The sequence below is a fragment of the Bubalus bubalis genome, chromosome 10, assembly GCF_019923935.1.
Source record: "Bubalus bubalis isolate 160015118507 breed Murrah chromosome 10, NDDB_SH_1, whole genome shotgun sequence".
Lineage (NCBI taxonomy): Eukaryota > Metazoa > Chordata > Mammalia > Artiodactyla > Bovidae > Bubalus > Bubalus bubalis.
Genome location: NC_059166.1, coordinates 1,463,875 through 1,482,350, shown reverse-complemented (window position 1 = coordinate 1,482,350; position 18,476 = coordinate 1,463,875). Strand labels below are relative to the sequence as shown.

The following is an 18,476-nucleotide window of genomic DNA, read 5'->3' as shown; positions in this document are numbered from 1 at the left end:
ACTGGTCGTTTCCTGTCTTAATTCCTGACTAAGTGACTGTGTTCTTTCTAACGCGGCGCCCATCTGGCCTCCACGCCAGGAATAACTTTCTCAGAGACGCAAGAATGACAGACAGACATAACAATTCCCCAGTGTTGTTAATAAATGTATTGTTTTTCTCCGCAAAAATGGAAACTGACTGTCTCCCACCCCTGCTGCCAGCTTCTCTTAGGAGCTCGGAGCTGGCATTCAGGGCGCTGTGAGCCCTGCAGGTGTCAGAGGCTGGGTCTCATCGGACAGTCCTGGACAACACGTTTCATTTCTCTGTGTGGACTCCCTGAGGAGTCTGTGGTTGATACGTGAGGGAGACGCCGAGATTCTTGATCACAAGGCTTGCAAGCCGGGGCGGGGGGCTTTGTGGCTCCCCCCACTCCCGCCCTGCTTCTCTGGGCCTCAGAGGAGGTGCAGGAGAAGAGGCAGAGGGCAGGTTTGGGCGTCAGGGGTCTGGTCCCGCCTCTGCTGCTTGCACGGTCCGGCTAAGCCACTCGCCTTCTGCTTTTGTTCTTCCTCTTGACGTTGTCAGGGTGAATGAATGAGCGTGTTTTCCATCTTTTGACTTCTACAGAAAAGTGCACAACAACAAGTAAATATGTAAGTTATCAGCTTGCAGTCCTCTCAATAAAGCAGGAAGTAAAAGCAACATTTTTGGCAGCGAATGCTGAAGGATTCACGTCAGTTTTGGATGCAAATTTTCCTCTCTGGGTGATCTTAGAATCAGCAGTATGCAGTATTTACTTTGTATTTTCCCTCGACTTTTATGGACGTTTCCTAATAGCATTCCTTAGTTACTTAACCATGTGCAGCTGCTCTGCTCACCTGTTTCTTGGACCCAAGAACAGTCCCGGTTTTATTATAGTTTCTTTCTGAGCCCTCAAGCCAGAAGGAATGTGTTTAAGTATAATACTTAATAGATTTTCTGGGCTCTGGAATTTGAATGAGAATTCACAGAGCAGCCCTCTTTCGAGAAGACACACATTTCCTCCCCATCTTTCCATAGGCCTGCATCTGCCCCTTTCATCCGGAAAACACCTGGGCTTGGGACCCCGTGGTTGGGACAGCCCAGGCTTTGTCTCAGTGGTCAGGCCCGGAGCCTGCTGATACAGCCCCCGACGCACTGCCTAAGCTTCGGATTAAACATGGGATTAAAAGTCAGATTTGGATTTTCTGTTTTCTCCTTTTTCTCGGTGCTCCAACAAGTCAATCGAAGCATTGTTCTCCAGAATCTTCACTCCCTTGGTTTTCTGTGTGAGCTAGAATCAGGGCTTTCTCCTGTCGAGTTGTAAGCCAAGGAGAAACTATTTCTGCAATGTTGTCTGCGATGGGTACTGTCCAGAGTCTGGGCATGCAAAATTCTCCTGGTTTCCCATCAGTCTCCACCAAGGAGTCTGGACCCTCTACACCCCCTATGCTGGCTTCATCAACGCCTGAAAAGGTTTAAGAGCAGCCACATTCCCGCCAGCCACACTTGCCCCAGGTCCCGGTTTCCTGCAAGTCAGGCTCTAGATCTCTAGGTCCCCCAAGATCCCGGAGCCGGAGGTGAGCAAAGATGCCACCCTCCTTTAACCTTCTGGACGGCGCTGGGTGCCCTGCTCACAGCTGCCCTTACTAGAGAGCCAGCTAATCCACCCGCAAAGTTGAGAGGCGAATTCTGGGCTGGACGAGGTGGCGTTAGAGCCCAGAGGTCCAGGGCCCCAAGGGTGACTGGGGACTGACCTAGGCTTCGAGTTAGCTCTGGGGGGTGAATCGGACAGGAGGACCGGTCTTGCGAGGGACCGGATCAGCGCCCTGGGATGGGAGGGCGAGGTGTATCTTGCTGTCCCAGGGCTTGCGCGCGCGCGCGCGAGAGCGTGTACGCCTGTGTGCATCTGTGTGCGTGTGTGCACATGGCCCCGCGTGTGCAGGGAAGGAGGCGCGCACACGCAGCACCCACACAGGCTGCAGCACAGCCCTGGGGGCCCTCTCCACTTCCAGCTCCCTCAGACCCGCGCCCGCGGCGGCCGCTCGGAGGAGCGGGCGTCGGGGCTGAGCGAGCGGGGCGCAGCGGCCGCGCTGGAGGTGGGGCCGGGGGAGGGGACGGGAGGGCGGGGAGGGCGGGCGGAGGAGGATCCGGGAAGCTCGGGAGTTATTTGACAGGAGCCGGGGCCGCCGCAGGACGCGGAGGACCGCCGGGGCCAGCTGGTCGAGTCCGGGCCGCCCGGAGCGCTGGGGACGAGGACTCAAGCAGCCCCTCCGCCGGTTCCGCGGCCGCCGCCCGAGTGCCGCCCGCGCGCCCCGCTCGGGGCCGGAGAGCGCCGGCCCGCGCCCGGTCACCATGCTGCTGCCGCGGCTCTGCTGGCTGCCGCTGCTCGCGGCGCTGCTCCCGCCGGCGCCCGCGCAGAAGTTCTCGGCGCTCACGGTGAGTGGGCCCGCGGCGCCGGGGCGCGCCGCCTCCTGCCCGGGGCCGGCCGCGTCCCCGCGGGCCCCTCCGGCCGCCGCGCTCAGGCGCCGCGAGCAGGTGACCCTCCCGCCCGCGTGGCCCGAGCAGGTGGGGCCTGGGCGGCCCGCGGGGCGCGCGCGGCTTCTGGGGTCCCCGCGACGCGGGTGGACCGGCAAGGGGTGCTCCGCGGGCCCCTCGCCGCCCCCCGCGAGGGCCAGGGTCGCGCGCCGAAGACCAGGTCCGGGAGCCAGGGCGCCGCCCGGTGGACTGTCCGAGGGCGGCTCTGCCGGGGCCTCGGCGCCCATCGGGCTCGGTGCGTCCCGGGCTCGGCCCTGGGCGCGTGGTCCGGACCCCGCGGCTCTTGCGGTGCGGGCGGGCGAGGGGGCCCGGCTCCTGGGCCCCGCAGGTTGGGCCCGACCCTCCCGGGGGACGTGAGCTTAGAGGCAGCAGATGCCGTGACACATGAAGATTGCTTCCCCTCGTCCAAGCGGGCAGACATTGGAGGGCCCCGGGGACTTCGCGTCCTGCGCTCCCCGGCCCTGGGCCCCCGGGGCAGGGTGCGCCGAGCGCCAGGGTCACCGCGCTGACCGCGGCCGGGTTTGCTTTCTTAGCGGCGACTTCTCGGCGAGGCCCGGCCACTGTTGCGCGGTGCCAAGCTCGGAGCGCCGCGCAGGGACCGAGCCAAGCCGCCGGCCGCCGGCCCGGCCCGGGTGTCCCAGCCCCCGGCTCGGGCAGACCTCGTGGGCTTGCAGTGTTTGCAAACCCATAATTAATGCAATCTGCAGAAACGAAAACATCCCACTTAAATGTGTTTTTGAACAAGTGCTTGAGAAAACACGCAGGGAGAGAGAACACCTCTGGTGGAGAGATGCTTCTAAGTGCCCGGGACCCGTCCTGAAGGCGTTTATTGTATCGAAAATACCAACGGGTGAGCTGGGCTGTGGTCGGGTCTGCTTTTCAGCAAAGCTCAAGCCGGCCGGGAGCCTTTTTTTTTTTTTTTTTTTTTTTTTTTTTTTTTACTGTTCGAGCAGTACCAGGGGGAAGGAGTTAGTGAGTTCACGGTTCATACCTAAAATTCTTCTGGGGCGGCCCTGGTCCCTGCCTTGCGTCTCACAAATGACGTGTAGATTAGAAACTGCCTACACGATCGTGAGGAGGTTCCCACAGGCTCAGCGGCAGTGTGGGGTTTTCATCTCCGCAGAGGGGCGGGGGAGCAAGACTTGCTGTGTGTGTCCCTTCCTCTACCCATCTGTACACACATGATGGGCTTAGACCCGCGCTTGTGTAAACAGCTGCCCAGGCAGGGCATCCGAGGCCCCAGAGAAATGGAGACCAAGCCTCAGGCTGAGACCCGGCGCTTCTTTCGCAGCAGGCTGTCTCAGCGGTCACAGCTGTTCTGAAGGTGCCCAAAGCAAATGGCGCCTCAGGGGCTCTCCTGGATCTGTCGGTCTCTGGGTGGAAAAGCAGGATAGGGTGTTCGTTATTGGAACTGCTGGACTCCCTGTGGGTTTTCTTCTCTTTTCCGTCCCCCACTCTTACAAGCTAAGCATTCGCTTTAAGGTTGCCCTTGTCCTTGGTCTCCCTGGGGCTGCTCTCAGGATTTCCTGGGTGTTGGTGACACCAGCCATGTCGGATCCCGTGCGGAAGCTGATGATGCTTCAGTGCAGGTACCAGCCCCCTTTGGTTGCACTTCCCGGGGAAACTTTTTGCCTTAAAACTATTTTTGCAAGTAAAATGCTATGTGGCTTCAGCCTCCAGGAGAAAAGCTTAAAGCCCTGACATATCTTGGCAAGCTCCCCGCCCCGCCCCACCCCACCCCTCATGAAGCACATCGAGCAGCTGGCTGATGGTCCGTGAGGGCACGTTGGAGGCGCTGGATTTTTCTGGGGTGCCCACCTCTTTTCAGACCGATTTCTAGTTGGGGGGCGGTGATCGCTTGTTTCCAGCGGGATGGCTTTCTCTCTGTAGGGTTTACATCTGGTCTTTAATAAACCAGAGAGACAGCGCCAGTCCCTGGGAGCTGGGGAGTGATCACTGGGCGTCTTCTGGATGTGTGGTCCTAGGAGCATTACTTAGCTGTCTTAATCACCAGTGTTCTTGCTGTAAAGTGTGATCAAGCAATGCCTCTGTTTAGCTCATTGCCAGGATTAAACGTGAGGCTTTTTGTGGCTGCACGCGGGACACACCTGTTTTGTAACTCACCCTATTTCTGATGGCGGCCGTGCCACTGGTCCTGACGCTGTGGTTTCCACAGGCGGCTGTGCCCCTCAGGAGTGGGCACACTGGCCTCAGGGTGGTTTCCACAGGCGGCTGTGCCCCTCAGGAGTGGGGACACTGGCCTCAGGGTGGTTTCCACAGGCGGCTGTGCCCCTCAGGAGTGGGGACACTGGCCTCAGGGTGGTTTCCACAGGCGGCTGTGCCCCTCAGGAGTGGGGGACACTGGCCTCAGGGTGGTTTCCACAGGCGGCTGTGCCCCTCAGGAGTGGGCACACTGGCCTCAGGGTGGTTTCCACAGGCGGCTGTGCCCCTCAGGAGTGGGGACACTGGCCTCAGGGTGGTTTCCACAGGCGGCTGTGCCCCTCAGGAGTGGGGACACTGGCCTCAGGGTGGTTTCCACAGGCGGCTGTGCCCCTCAGGAGTGGGCACACTGGCCTCAGGGTGGTTTCCACAGGCGGCTGTGCCCCTCAGGAGTGCGGACACTGGCCTCAGGGTGGTTTCCACAGGCGGCTGTGCCCCTCAGGAGTGGGCACACTGGCCTCAGGGTGGTTTCCACAGGCGGCTGTGCCCCTCAGGAGTGGGGACACTGGCCTCAGGGTGGTTTCCACAGGCGGCTGTGCCCCTCAGGAGTGGGGACACTGGCCTCAGGGTGGTTTCCACAGGCGGCTGTGCCCTCAGGAGTGGGGACACTGGCCTCAGGGTGGTTTCCACAGGCGGCTGTGCCCCTCAGGAGTGCGGACACTGGCCTCAGGGTGGTTTCCACAGGCGGCTGTGCCCCTCAGGAGTGGGGACACTGGCCTCAGGGTGGTTTCCACAGGCGGCTGTGCCCCTCAGGAGTGGGGACACTGGCCTCAGGGTGGTTTCCACAGGCGGCTGTGCCCCTCAGGAGTGGGGACACTGGCCTCATGGTGGTTTCCACAGGCGGCTGTGCCCCTCAGGAGTGGGGACACTGGCCTCATGGTGGTTTTGTCCGTGGGGCGTGGAGCACAGCACGCCACTCTAGGGGAGCACGAGGTTTGTTGAGGTGGGGGTGCCAGCCTGGACCAGCAAGCGAGAAAACCGGCCTGGCTGCCCGTTCTGCGCCACCCTGTCTCCTTAGGTGGAAACAGACGGCGTGCCTGCCTCTTGGGGGTCAGAAGCTTTTCACCGGTGTCCCTGGGTGATGCCTTTGTCCCCCCGCTCCCCGCACTGGACGGTCTTCATTGGGGGACGGTCTTCATTGGGGGACGTGTCTCCACTGAGTGTCGGTGGGTTTGACCACCTCTGCTAATTGGTGTTCAAGACAAAGAGAATCTGCTTTGCTCAATAATTACCTTTTTTTTCCCGTTAAAGTCATTGTTTAGAAATGGCACCTTGGTGTGTATTCCTGTGACTCTGAGGATTTGCATAACTGCCTGGTCCTCCACGAACTGCGTGCTTTTCCCGTTGACAGGCGGGGGCGAGAGGTGTCTCTGACTCCTGCTGGGATCCTCACCTGTCCCTTCCTTCTTTGAGGGCCAGATCCGGTCCGGTTTCCATCCTGCTCATGCCCGAGCCTAGGGAGCGCCTTCCAGTGTTGGTTGCCTGCTCACACGTGGTCCAGATGACGGCAGTTCTGCTCTGTTGCGGGCACAGCGGTGCTGACTTTGCCAGAAGGCCGCAAACCCGGACCTGGGTGTTTCCTTCAGGGGCAGGGGGCACCGTACCCCCGGCGACCCCAGGGGGCGCCGTGCCCCCGGTGACCCCTTGCTCAGAGCTTTTGGAAGGAGCTGCCTGCGGGACTTCTGCCCCCACTGAGAAGGCAGACGCCAGTGGCCTCGCTTCTCGTGTGGCTTCTGGCCACCTGGAGGATGCGCCCCTGGGTGCTGCCCACGGGCCAAGCTTTCTTTGCTTCGGGGGCACTTGGTGTGTGTTTTCTCCTTGACTTCGCAGCAGCCTGACCGTCAAGGCTCTGCTTTACCCTCATTTGAGAGGCCCTGCTGGGGCCCTCCACACTGCTCTGTTCCAGAGGCTTCCCTGGGCGGGGGCGGGGGCCGGGGTGCGGACTTCCCTGCCGGTCTGCTGGGTCACCTTCAAGGCCGGTCCAGCTGGGCCTCCCCCCTCCCCTGGCGGGGTCTCCAGCACATGGTGAGGAGCTGTCTGTCGGGGCGGGAGCTTCAAAGGACAGAGGAGCCTGGTGGGCTACCGTTCATGGCGTCGCAGAGTTGAACACCACCAGGGGACTGAGCAACGGTAACCACACAAGAATATGCCACGGTGGGCACAAACGGGTCTACCGTTGATGGTGCGGAGACGTGGGGTCAGAAGTCCCCCTCTGCTCCAGGGCGATCGTGGACGGTCCTGCTCCCCACTGTTTCACTGTCTGCTCAGCTCTCGGGCAGCGATTATGTTTTTTTTTCTTCTCCCTTTGCAAATGCTCTGAGCACATTTGCTGCTCTGGGAGAGCTGCGTTTCATTCATCAGCAGAAGAGGGACCACGGAGGTGGTTAAGGAAAAGGAAACTAAACATCATCAAAATTTTCCAACCTAGAAGCCCATTTACATGGCGACTGAAAACCCAAACATCTGGAGGAGTCGCTTTAATTCTGATTTGAAATCAAGACCATAAATAAAACTATAAGCAACTTCAGGCTATAACAAGATTGTGCAGTAAATGGGCACTGATGTAACCAACATAGGTTGCGACGGTTCAGAGCAGAACAGATTTCTAAGTAATTCTATATCAAAATAAGCCTTCCTGAGAGCCTAGGATTTTGGAATGAGGCTGTTATTAAGATTGGCAATGTAACATTGGAATAGAGGGCAAGGGTAACATTTTATATATTTTTAATTAAAAGATAAACTGTTTACACATTTACAAGCCATAGATGTAGAGTGATGAACTTCCAGGTGGATTCTCGCATTAGAGAAGAAAAATTCAGTCATAGTTTTCTGAGTTCATTTATGTTTCCCTAATCGATGGCGTTGGAGAAGGAAATGGCAACCCACTCCAGTGTTCTTGCCTGGAGAATCCCAGGGACGGGGGAGCCTGGTGGGCTGCCGTCTGTGGGGTCGCACAGAGTCGGACACGACTGAAGCGACTTAGCAGCAGCAGCAGCAGCAGCAGTCGATGGCGTTGGTAATGGGACACACTCTTGCTGTTCAGCTGCTAAGTTGTGTCTGACCCTTTGTGACCCCTGGACTGCAGCCCGCCAGGCTCCTCTGCCCATGGGATTCTCCAGGCAAGAGTACTGAAACTGGTTGCCATTTCCTTCTCCAGGGGATCTTCCCGACCCAGGGATGGAATCCATGTCTCTTGCATTGCAGGCAGATTCTTTACCATCTGAGCCACCAGGGAAGCCAATGGGACAAGACCCTATTCTTAATGTCTGTACATCTCGAGAGTTTGAATAACACTTAATATATTGAGTATTTATTAATAACTGAAGCCCAAGGAAGGAAAGGGTTCAGAAAGCGCAATCCTAATTCCATGTGGGCTAAGAAGAGGTTATTCTAGAAGTGATAATAATAGGCATTTTATGCGGTTTTGTAATCTCAGGCTGAAAACCAAAGAGCAGAGATTTGTAATAAAACAGAAATAAATAGAACTCAGTAAAATGGTGACTTTCATCTATATTGTCAGCATCGAGAAACAATACATTATAAATGGAAACTTGTACTACCTGGCCAAGTTTAATTAAAACTTTCATTAGAATAGGAGGCCCTTTCAGAATGACTCATAACACTATAATCATATTCAGATTTTTATTATGTCCGACATAAAATGGGATATTAACCAGTGAAGCTGGCATTTAAGGGGAGGCGAAACGTCCATACGGTTGGGAACGTGCTCCTCCTTCACCGTGAGCGTCTGCATTCTTCTTCCTTTCCTCTTTCCCCGATCACCTTTCCTCTCTATCTCTTACGCCTCTGCCCTAATCACAGTTGATCCCTTTGCTTCTCCTGTGACCTTTACTGTCACTGCTTCCGTTTGAGCTGCGAGTGGACGAGAAGTTTCTGGTTCCTTCCCCTCACACTCTTTCCCCTAAGAGCATCCGCAGGGCCTGTCCGCCGCGCTCTGCCCTGGTGGCCGGCTCACTGTGGACGGCAGGCCCCTCGCCCTCTGCGTCGTGTGAGCAGCCCCGTCCCCTCGGTGAGCGCACGCCCATGGCAGATCTGTTATGTTTATTTTTGTGGGGGGCAAGCCAGCTGGTGACATTTGAGGCTGCTGGCAAAGAGTTTTCCAATAATGGTGAAGTCTCGGGAAGCACGGAGGCTTCAGATGAGAACAGTCATCTGTGGTGTGCTTGGTCCCCGGCTCAGAACTCTCGAGGACGTGCGGCAGAATCTGTCCGGCCCCTCTCGTTTGGGATGTTCTCAGCCTCGTTGGGTTGCGTCACTGCCGAAAGAACACGTTCATCAGTGGGTTGGCCCCAAATGCTCTTGTCTATCGGTTGACCTGGCCCGAGGGGGTTGCTTTGTTGACTCTGTTCGCTGTCATCAAGGCTCCAGGAACAAACGGGTCCATCCTCCCTGTGAGATGAGTGCGTGGCAGACACGTGATTCCCTTCCTGGGACTGAGGGTCTATCTGACTTCCCACGCCTCTGCCTGCCCTGCTCAGCTCTGTACCATCCCAGCCCCCAGTGGACCGGGGAGACAGACCCTCCCTGGCCCAGCCCACGGCCCCCTGGAGCTGGCAACGGCTGGGTGCTCGTGAGGTGGACCTGGGGCCTTGGAAGAAGGTCTCACTGGCCTTTGTCTGATCCGGATGTGAGTGCCGAGTGCTGGGCAGGGGGGCCTGTCACTCCTGCGTGGAAAGTGGGTAAGAAATGTTCCTTTTTTCTCATTACCCTGAGGAATGATGGGAAGTGCATGGCCGAGTGGGCAGAGTGATAATTTTGGGGGGCCGCTTTTCCAGCTGAGGACGGTGAGCTCGTGGTTCCCTGGCTCCCTCTGGCCTGGCCGTCTCGTGATGACTCTAAGCACCGCTCTGCTGTGTGCTCACAGCTGAGCCCTGATGCCGGGGTTTCTACATGTCATTGCTCCTTTCTCATCAAGCACTTCTGGGGCCCGTCTTCATCTTCATAAGAACGTGGCATACACTTGCCTTCTCCTCCTTGAATCTGGTTAACCTGTCCTGGTTACTAACAGACTAGCTCAGGCCCCGGTCAAGCTCTCTTCACGGGAACTCCATCCACAGGGCTGCACTTTGCTTGCTCTACCACACTTTTTCTTAAAATGTTGAGAAAAATGTACAAATCCAAAGAAAGGTCCCAGAGCCACCCTGGGCCACCTCCTTGTTTGGACATCACTGTGGTGTCCTCCTCACATTACACGTTAGAGTCACATACAGACTTGTTGTAAGTCACATACTGCAAGTTGCAAGACACACTCACCCCACTGATGAGAATCACTGTTCAATGTGGAGTAGAAATAAAAAAAAAGATAAACTCCGTCTGTGCTTAGCATTTTAAAAGCAGCTCAGGAGCCCAAAGGAAGGACACAGTGCGTCACTTGCGTTGTCTCTTAATTGATTCCACAGAGTACTTGGGTTTGTGTTATCAAGAATTAAAAAAAAATAGTACATTTAAAATTAATTAAAAAACATCGGCCTTTGAAAGACAGAAGTGACTGTCCTTCAGTTTCGAGATGACTCCAGGGTTAAGACGGCCGAGCGAGTGGCATCTGGGGATTCCGTGGCCGGTTTTGGGGTAAGGGCTGCGGGCGTGCATCCCCAGCATCCTTTCTGGGAAGTGCCCTCAGCTCTCTACGGCAGAGACACACGCCAAGGCCCGCCTCAGCCTCCCTCCCAGAGATCAGCCACAGAAATGGTTCCTCCACCGGTCTCAGGGGACCGCTAGCTTCTTCATGGCGAAGCAGCTGAGTCAGGGACGGACAGACAGAGCCAGGTCAGGACCACGGTCAGGACTCTGCTCGCGAGGCCGGGCCGTCCGCTCCTCCCTTAGACCTGCTCCTGTCGGTGGCGGAGGGGAGGGGGGCCCCTTTCTTCCGTGGGCCCACACTGACCGTGACGTAAGGGGCCTCGCCCAGGAATGTCTCAGCCAGGGAGGCCTTTGTTTTGGATAAACAGGTACACGGGAAGTCTTAAATGTTACAAAGAGAGATGCTGTGAGATTCTGCGGCCCGCATCAACGCCACTGACAGTGGAGTAGACTCTGTCGTGGGGAGGGCCCTCCTTGGGCCTGGGCGCACGGGGTGGCAGGCTTGGTTTGCATGCAGGCTGGGAATCATATCATCTTTAAAACTGCCATTTACTGATGAACCGACAGTTCACGTTGTCTGCTGTTCTTGGGCCGCTAACATAGGTATTTAAAGAAGGTCACTAGGTCTGGGAAGGCCAGACGCCCTCTGTACCTCCTCCATGTCTTTCTGACCTGGCCCTTCCTCCCAGGCCCCAGCCTGTCTTGCCGTGTTGGGAGGACTCTGAGGATGAGGGACGTTTGGACGTCATCCACCACGAGTCCGCTTGATCCTGCCTTCCCACCCTCTCATCTAAGGCCCCGCGTGTTCCCCTCCGCTTTCTGAACCAAGCTCCGTTCTGAGCTCTGGTTGGTCCACACCCTCAGGACCGGATGCAGGATCTCAGACGAGGGGCACGCCTTTGGTGTGTGGTTGGCCCACTTGCCCAAGTCACGTTGTGAATCTGAGATTCCATTAAGCCAATTTCTCCTCCTCACTGTTTTTTTTTGGAATTTCTAGAACCTGTAAGTGGTGTTTTATATGCCATTGGTGTTAAAACTAGGCTTGCATCCTGACCCCAGGAGCAGGTTGGAACTCTCCCCTCTGGCTCACGGAAATCTGCTAAGCACTGCTCACGGTCCTGTAAGTGGAGCTGTGGGGGGACCCGGAGGGGTGGGCTCCCAGGAGGTGAGACCAGGGCCATCTCCTCCAGCTGCTGCACCCATGCCCTGCACCAGGAAAGAGCCCCAAGGGAGTCCCCTCCTCTCCCGAGGATCAGTGACTTGGGAAGGATCCAACCCTGACTAGGATTCCCAAGGTCACCTACCTGTGACTTCCCCTGACAGAGTAATCGACACTGGCGGAGGGTGCTGGGCCCGCGGTGAGCCCGGACAGCGCGCTCCTCACCGGGCAGCCCGGCCCCCGCCCCCAGACCTGTTGTCTCCCACACGCGCACGTGCGATCTAGCGCGGCCTGAGCGCATGCAGCACCCAGGCTGTGAGTTCAGACTCGACACTCTGCCCGCTTCCCTCTTAAGGCAGAGAGAGCCGTTTCCTGGGCTGGCACCAGCCCCGCCGAGCCGCCCTGTTCCTTTCGTGGGTGATGCATTTAAATGTCTGCCGGCGCCCGAGGGTGAGGAAAGCGAGAGAGGCTCTGACCTGAACGTACACGTCGGCGCAGTCCTGGCTCTGCAGGATCCACTGGTGATGGGCTCAGGTCTTCCTTCTTCAAAGGTGTATCTTTTGCAGGGAGTTGCCCAAACGAGATCTTTCTTTTCACCCGGAGATAAAACCCAGGTGGAGTCCCGGATCCTTTTCTCCGCTCACTTGGCATCTCGGGCTGTTGACACCCGTTTACACCCGCAGGAAACGCAGGTGCGGCTCCGGGCCAAGGGCCTCTTCCGGCCGTGGACGCGGAGGTGCCCGCGCCGGCCACACGGCGGCGCCCGAGAGCAGCCCGCCCCTCCCGGCGGACGGCGCTGGACTCGGGGAGCTGCCCGCGCTGTCTGCGGGGCTGGCTGCCCGCCAGATGGGACTTCCTTTCTGCTGCAAAGTCTGATCATTTAGTAAACCGGTTTTATTTAAAGCAGTGGCTTCACTTACTTGTTGGCTAAGCTGATACCCATTTCAGTGTTCTCTGGGAATGGAAGTGCTTACACATGTCCATTTATGACGGATCTTAACCCGGAAGAACATCAACTGCAGAAAATAGACACTTGGTCCTCAGGCTTTCGAGGCCTTTCTTCCAACCAAGCCTTTTCCCCCCGCAGGTTCTGCAGCCCAGCTTTGTGGGGGGAGGGTCCTGGTGGGTGAGGCCCACCCCCGCCAGCTGAGTTCTTACCGCTGACCTCTGGCCAGAAACCATTGACATTTCTTTGCATGCAAGGATCTGAGGGGGTGTAGAAAGTCCTAAGTGGCCCCCTTCCCCATCCCCTTTCCCCCCACCTGTGCCTTTCTCTGAGGCTTCGTTCCCTTGTTCTTTCTTATGTCATGAAGGAAGGCCAGTCTCTGTGGCCGGAGGTCCTCTATGGACCTTCGAGGTCGGGAGGCGGGTCCCGCCTGTGGTCTGAGGCCCCTTGGTGGCTGTGACCCCCTCAGAACCTGGCGCTCATTCCCAGGCCCAGCCCAGCCTCAGCGTGGCCCCTCGTGGACGGCCCTGGGCCCCGGGGGCTTCCTGGGGCTCTGGGGGCGCATCGCCCCTCAGCCCCCAGATGGCAGTGCGGCATGGACACAGCCGATGCTCGGTCCTGTCTCTGGGCTCACTTCTGTGGCCCCCACGTGTGCAGAGATCAGGACATGGGGGGCTCCTGAGGGCCCGCCCAGATGCGCACTGAGCCCTGGGGGGCAGCCGGCCCGGCCTCCCTTCCTGGGGCGTTGACACTTCAGGCCTGAGCTCCAGGGAGCTTCCCTGCCCTTTGTGTTCTGCCCCCAAACTTAACACAAGAAAGGATAAAACAATTTCATTGGTCAGGAAATGGTAGAGTTAGAGGCTAATCTCTGTCTCTCTGTCCCTCCTTCTCTGAGTGTCTCTCTCCTGTCTCTGTCTCTGTCTCTCTCTATCTCTCTCTCTGTCCCTGTCTCTCTCTGTCTCTTTTTCTGTCTCTCTGTCCTTGTCTCTCTCTCCCCCTGTCTCTCTGTCTCTGCTCCTCTCTGTCTCTCTGTCTCTGTCTCTGTCTCTCTCCTCTCTCTCTTTCTCTGTCTCTCTCTGTCTCTCCCTGTCTCTCTCTGTCTCTCTCACCCTGTCTCTCTGTCTCTGCTCCTCTCTGTCTCTCTGCCTCTGTCTCCTTGTCTCTCTCTCCTCTCTCTCTCCCTCTATCTCTGTCTGACCCCCTTAGACTTTCTGCAGCCTTGTCCCCTGGCCTGTGGTCACTCCCCCTGGCCCCAGGGCCGCAGCCGGGCGGCCTCCCCTCCACACCAGGGGTGGAGGACTGGGCTCCAGGAGCTGCAAGGTCTGAGAAAGGACAGGATGTAAGCCAACCCAGGACTTGGCTCAAAGCCAGATCCTAATCAGACTTTGTTTTAATCCCTTTTTTCCCCCGCTGTTCTCCTTTAACACTTTCTGGGGGTCCAGGTCTCACCGAGCGCTCGAGACAGCCCTGTGTGCATCGCAGTCGTGGGAGCCCAGTTCTTGGGGCAGCTGCCCCCACTGTCTCGGGGTTTCCAGGGTTGGGGGGACAGGTGAGCAGGTGGAATGCCCCAGGGTGCCCTGAGGATGAGGAGGGGCGCAGCCTAGCGTCCGTCACTTTGCCTTTGGGGCTCCCTTAGTGCCCATCCTGGGGACCGGGGGGCTCCGGTGGATAGCAGGTAAATAAGGCATCTCACAGCACACGGGTGTGTCTGGACGCTCTCAGAGGAGTGATGCACCGAGCTCTCCGCTGGGTGCTGTCACCGTGCGCCCATCACGGGTCCTGTCGTCCAGCAGACACAGCCGTGCACAGGGGTCGGGACCGGGGAGGGTTCATCCTCACATCCCTGTTGGAAATGTGGCCCCGAAGGCTGAGCCCTGGGGGTTGGGGAGGGGTTGGGGGCACCCTGTGCAGAGACTCACCCAGTGGGACAGGGGGCCTCCTCAGGACCTGGGAGGGCAAGGGCCCCCTTAGGGCTCCCGGGGGCTTGGAGGGCCCTGCGGGGCTGGGCTGGGCATCCAGGTGGCCTCCCGGGGTCTCAGAGCAGAGGGGCAGGCAGGCTCCGGGGCAGCAGTGGTACAGGGGTGATGGGGGGCTGGTGGTGCAGGGGTGATGGGGGGCTGGTGGTGCAGGGGTGATGGGGGGCTGGTGGTACAGGGCTGATGGGGGGCTGGTGGTGCAGGGGTAATGGGGGGCTGGTGGTGCAGGGGTGATGGGGGGCTGGTGGTGCGGGGGTGATGGGGGGCTGGTGGTGCGGGGGTGATGGGGGGCTGGTGGTGCGGGGGTGATGGGGGGCTGGTGGTGCAGGGGTGATGGGGGGCTGGTGGTGCGGGGGTGATGGGGGGCTGGTGGTACAGGGGTGATGGGGGGCTGGTGGTGCGGGGGTGATGGGGGGCTGGTGGTACAGGGGTGATGGGGGGCTGGTGGTACAGGGGTGATGGGGGGCTGGTGGTGCAGCCGTGATGCTATGGGGGACGGCCTGGGAGAGGCAGGGCACTCAGCCCAGGGGGCCATTCGATGGCCGGTTACTGCATGTCGTCTCTGTGTTTCTGCGTGTGAGACATGGGCTTGGGCGAGGAGATGCAGAACTGAGATGAGAGCCGTGAGGAGACCTGGCGGGGCCGGGCGGGCACATGAGAACCTGCTGTCCGCCTCCCTGTCCCTGGCATTTCCTCACAGGGCACGTGGCGCAGAGCTCGGGAGGGCGGAGTCCAGCCTGGGTGCCTGTCCGGCTCATGAGCATCGTCTCCTGAGGCCCTCACGTCGGGGTGTCAGGTGAAACAGATGCCTAAACTGCTTGAACAGAAGCACGTGTGATCTTGGGTTAAGCAGATCCCAGGAAACAAAACCTCAGCTGCCACCCGAGCCGCCGCGTGGCCCCGCTGTGGCCCATCTTTCAGGGGAGCGAGTCCTGGTGAGCCGGGGTGGTGACAGGCGGTGAGCACGGCCCTCCCGCTGGACTCCCTGAAGGTCAGTCTCACTCTGAATCACAAAATGACATGGAGACGCAGTTGGCAGAGGTGGAGGAGGCTGGAGGGCAGCCTCGCGCGTGGTGGGAGTCGTCTGCCACTGCGGACAGGCCACTGGCCGCTTCCGGGAGCTGGTGGGGGGCCACGGCGGGAGGGCAGCAGGCCTCCTGGCTGGAGCCGAGTGCCCTAGAGGCCTGTGGGGACTCCGCTGGATGGCAGTCAGGCAGAGGGAAGACGCTGCTTTTCCGAGGCCTTTGCCCCCTTGGGCTGCCGCGCCTGCTGCGTGGCTACCGTGACGGGTCCTGGCTCCCTCCGCTCGGGCTTGCTGTCCTCTGATGCCCTCTGGACGTCCTGTCGCGGGACATGCTCTGATGTGGAATTGAGGGCAACGCAGGGCTCTTCTTTGGAAGAGACGTGGTGGGACCTCGTGATGGTGAAATCCTGTGGGTGTGGCCCTGAGACCAGAATGTGGGGCTCGGTGCGGTGCGGGACGACGCCTCCTTACCGCCCACCTCTGGTCCTCAGGAGACGTGGGGTCGCAGCAGGAGGACAGAGCCGGCCTCCCCGGGGGCGGTGGGCTCACCTCCCGGCGTCTGGGGGTCTGGGGCCAACACTCGGCCTGTGGTTCCTGGCTTTGCCGCTCATGGGGGATTGGGTGAGCCGCCGGTTCTCAGCCTCTCGGGCTGCAGGACGGGGGTGACCGGGGCTGCACCCCGTCCTGCTCCTGGGAGGGAAGCGGGTCCTGGGCTGGACGGGTCCTCCAGGAGCGCACCTCCTGCCTGCTCTGCTCTGAGGGCGGGCATGGCCTGCGGTTCCTTCTCCGGCGGCCTCGCCTGAGCCCGCGGTGAGCCCCTGTCCTGTGGTCCTTTGCTTGCTCCTGCCCCTCGTCTCTACAGACCCCAGCTCCTCCACGAGGAAGCCTTCCTAACCCAGGATCAGCCGACAGGCTACCCCGTGTGGAGGAGTGGGAAGCTGGGGGCCTGCAGTTAAGCAAGGCGTGATGATCTCATTTGTAACTGAGAGCCCCCTGTCCGTGGAGCTCAGGATTTGCATGATGCAGCAGGTGAGCTCTAGGGAGCTTGTGGGGGGTCCCGCTCTGTGGTGGTAGTGTAGGGAGCAGGGTGCGGGCCTCTTCCTGCGTCCAGGGCCCCGTTCACAGTGACCCCGTGTTGACTCCTCCCCCGCTTGCTCTCCTTGTGGTGGACACTTCAGTTCAGTTCAGTCCATCAGTTGTGTCCGACTCTTTGCGACCCCATGGACTGCAGCCCACCAGGCTCCTCCGTCCATGGGATTTTCCAGGCAAGAGTACTGGAGTGGGGTGCCATTGCCGTCTGCACTCATTCCACTAAGTAGAGACATTACCTCAAAGCCAAGGAAGCTGCAGTTCTCAGCAGAATGACGCACGGTCAGCGCTCGAGGGGCTCTGTTGGCCGTTCTGCATTCTACACACAGGAGGAGCAGTCTCTGATGGTCTTCAGAGATAAGCCATGGCTGTGAGTGCTCTGAGAGGTTACTAAAGTGTGGTAGCGTGCTTCCCCCATGTGATGCATGTAGACGGTTGAAGGCATTTGGTGTGAGACTCTGAAGGAATGTGAGGGCCTAGGGAAGGAAGGCGGCCCCAGAAGGAGGAAAATTTGATGAAACGAAGTGAGGTGTCTGGATAGAGATGAAGGAGATTAAGGTCCTTCTGGATAATATCCTGTGCTCAGGGCAAGCACCAGCCGGGAAAGTCATATCTCCTAGCACTTCTCAGGTGACCTCAGGGCTCAGTGTCCACAAGGGGGTGACGTGAGGGCGGGGGGAGATTCAGCGGAGCTGGGGTTGGGTTCTGCGGGGCATCAGCTTGTCCCTGGGATTTCACACCTGTTTCCACTTTGAGAACAGCGCTGGGGGCTGGCCCTGCGGTCATTCTTTCCTCCAAGATTAACTGTCCTGCTGTATGTCCGAAACCCACCAGGGGCGAGCCCACCCGCGGGGTGTCCAGGCCATCTGGGTGTATGACTGCCACTGTGGACCCACAGACAGCTTCTCCAGAAGGAAGGTGGCACTTGGGGCTGTGACTGGCCCAGATGTAATCAGTTTTGTGAATGACTGTTCCATTCCGTTGTCACTAAGTCATGTCCGTTGTTTATGCGACCCCATGGACTGCAGCACACCAGGCCTCCCTGTCCATCACCATCTCCAGGAGTTTGTTCAAACTCTTGTCCATTGAGTCAGTGATGCCATCCAACCATCTCATCCTCTGTCGTCCCCTTCTCCCCCTGCCCTCAATCTTTCCCAGCATCAGAGTCTTTTCCAATGAGTCAACTCTTCGCATCAGGTGGACAAACTATTGGAGCTTCAGCTTTGGCATCAGTCCTTCCAATGAACACCCAGGACTGATCTCCTTTAGGATGCACTGGTTGGATCTCCTTGCAGTCCAAGGGACTCTCAAGAGTCTTCTCCAACACCACAGTTCAAAAGCATCAATTCTTTAATGTTCAACCTTCTTTATGGTCCGACTCTCACATCCACGCATGACTACTGGAAAATCATAGCTTTGACTACATGGACCTTTGTTGGTAAAGTGATGTCTCTGCTTTTTAGTATGCTGTCTGGGTTTGTCATAGCTTTCCTTCCAAGGAGCAACCCTCTCCGTCTAAGGCTGAGAAGCCCAAGCGGCAGGACCACTAGTAGACGCTCCCATGAGCCACAGGGAGGCCACCTGAGGGTACCCTGTGCCGCAGACGGTTACATGCTGACGACTGAACTTGTAAGTCATCACACGTGGCAGGTTTCCAAATTTCCCCCAGGACTGTACTAGCTAACCTTATTCTGCCATTGAGGTATCTCCTGTCCAAGGTATTTCTCAGACAGCTTTGTGTTAAAGGAAATCATTTGGGTAAAGAATAAAGAATATAAAAGTACCAGAGAGAAAAATTCCAAATAAGCCCCCAGAAGCCTGAGGTCCCTTTAGGAGCCCAAGACGGACCGGCCGCCTTCCTGTGGTCAGGTCCTCAGGACCTGGTGGGCACGTGGCTGGAGTGGGTTGCCATGGCTGGCGGGCGTGGT

At 58.4% G+C, this 18,476-nt stretch overlaps 1 protein-coding gene across 2 annotated transcripts in view; it reads left to right on the top strand.

Annotated features, from left to right (window-relative positions):
• The first annotated feature begins 2,180 nt into the window (after window positions 1-2,180).
• Window positions 2,181-18,476, top strand: part of SMOC2 (SPARC related modular calcium binding 2) — a 155,964-nt gene continuing 139,668 nt past the window's right edge. Inside the window, exon 1 of one of the 2 annotated variants that reach the window (XM_044923976.2) lies at window positions 2,181-2,434. In XM_044923976.2, the coding sequence (XP_044779911.2) occupies window positions 2,351-2,434 (84 nt within the window). In that variant the 5' untranslated portion in view covers window positions 2,181-2,350. The remainder of the gene's footprint in view (window positions 2,435-18,476) is intronic. The other variant, XM_044923977.2, reaches the window with a different exon arrangement.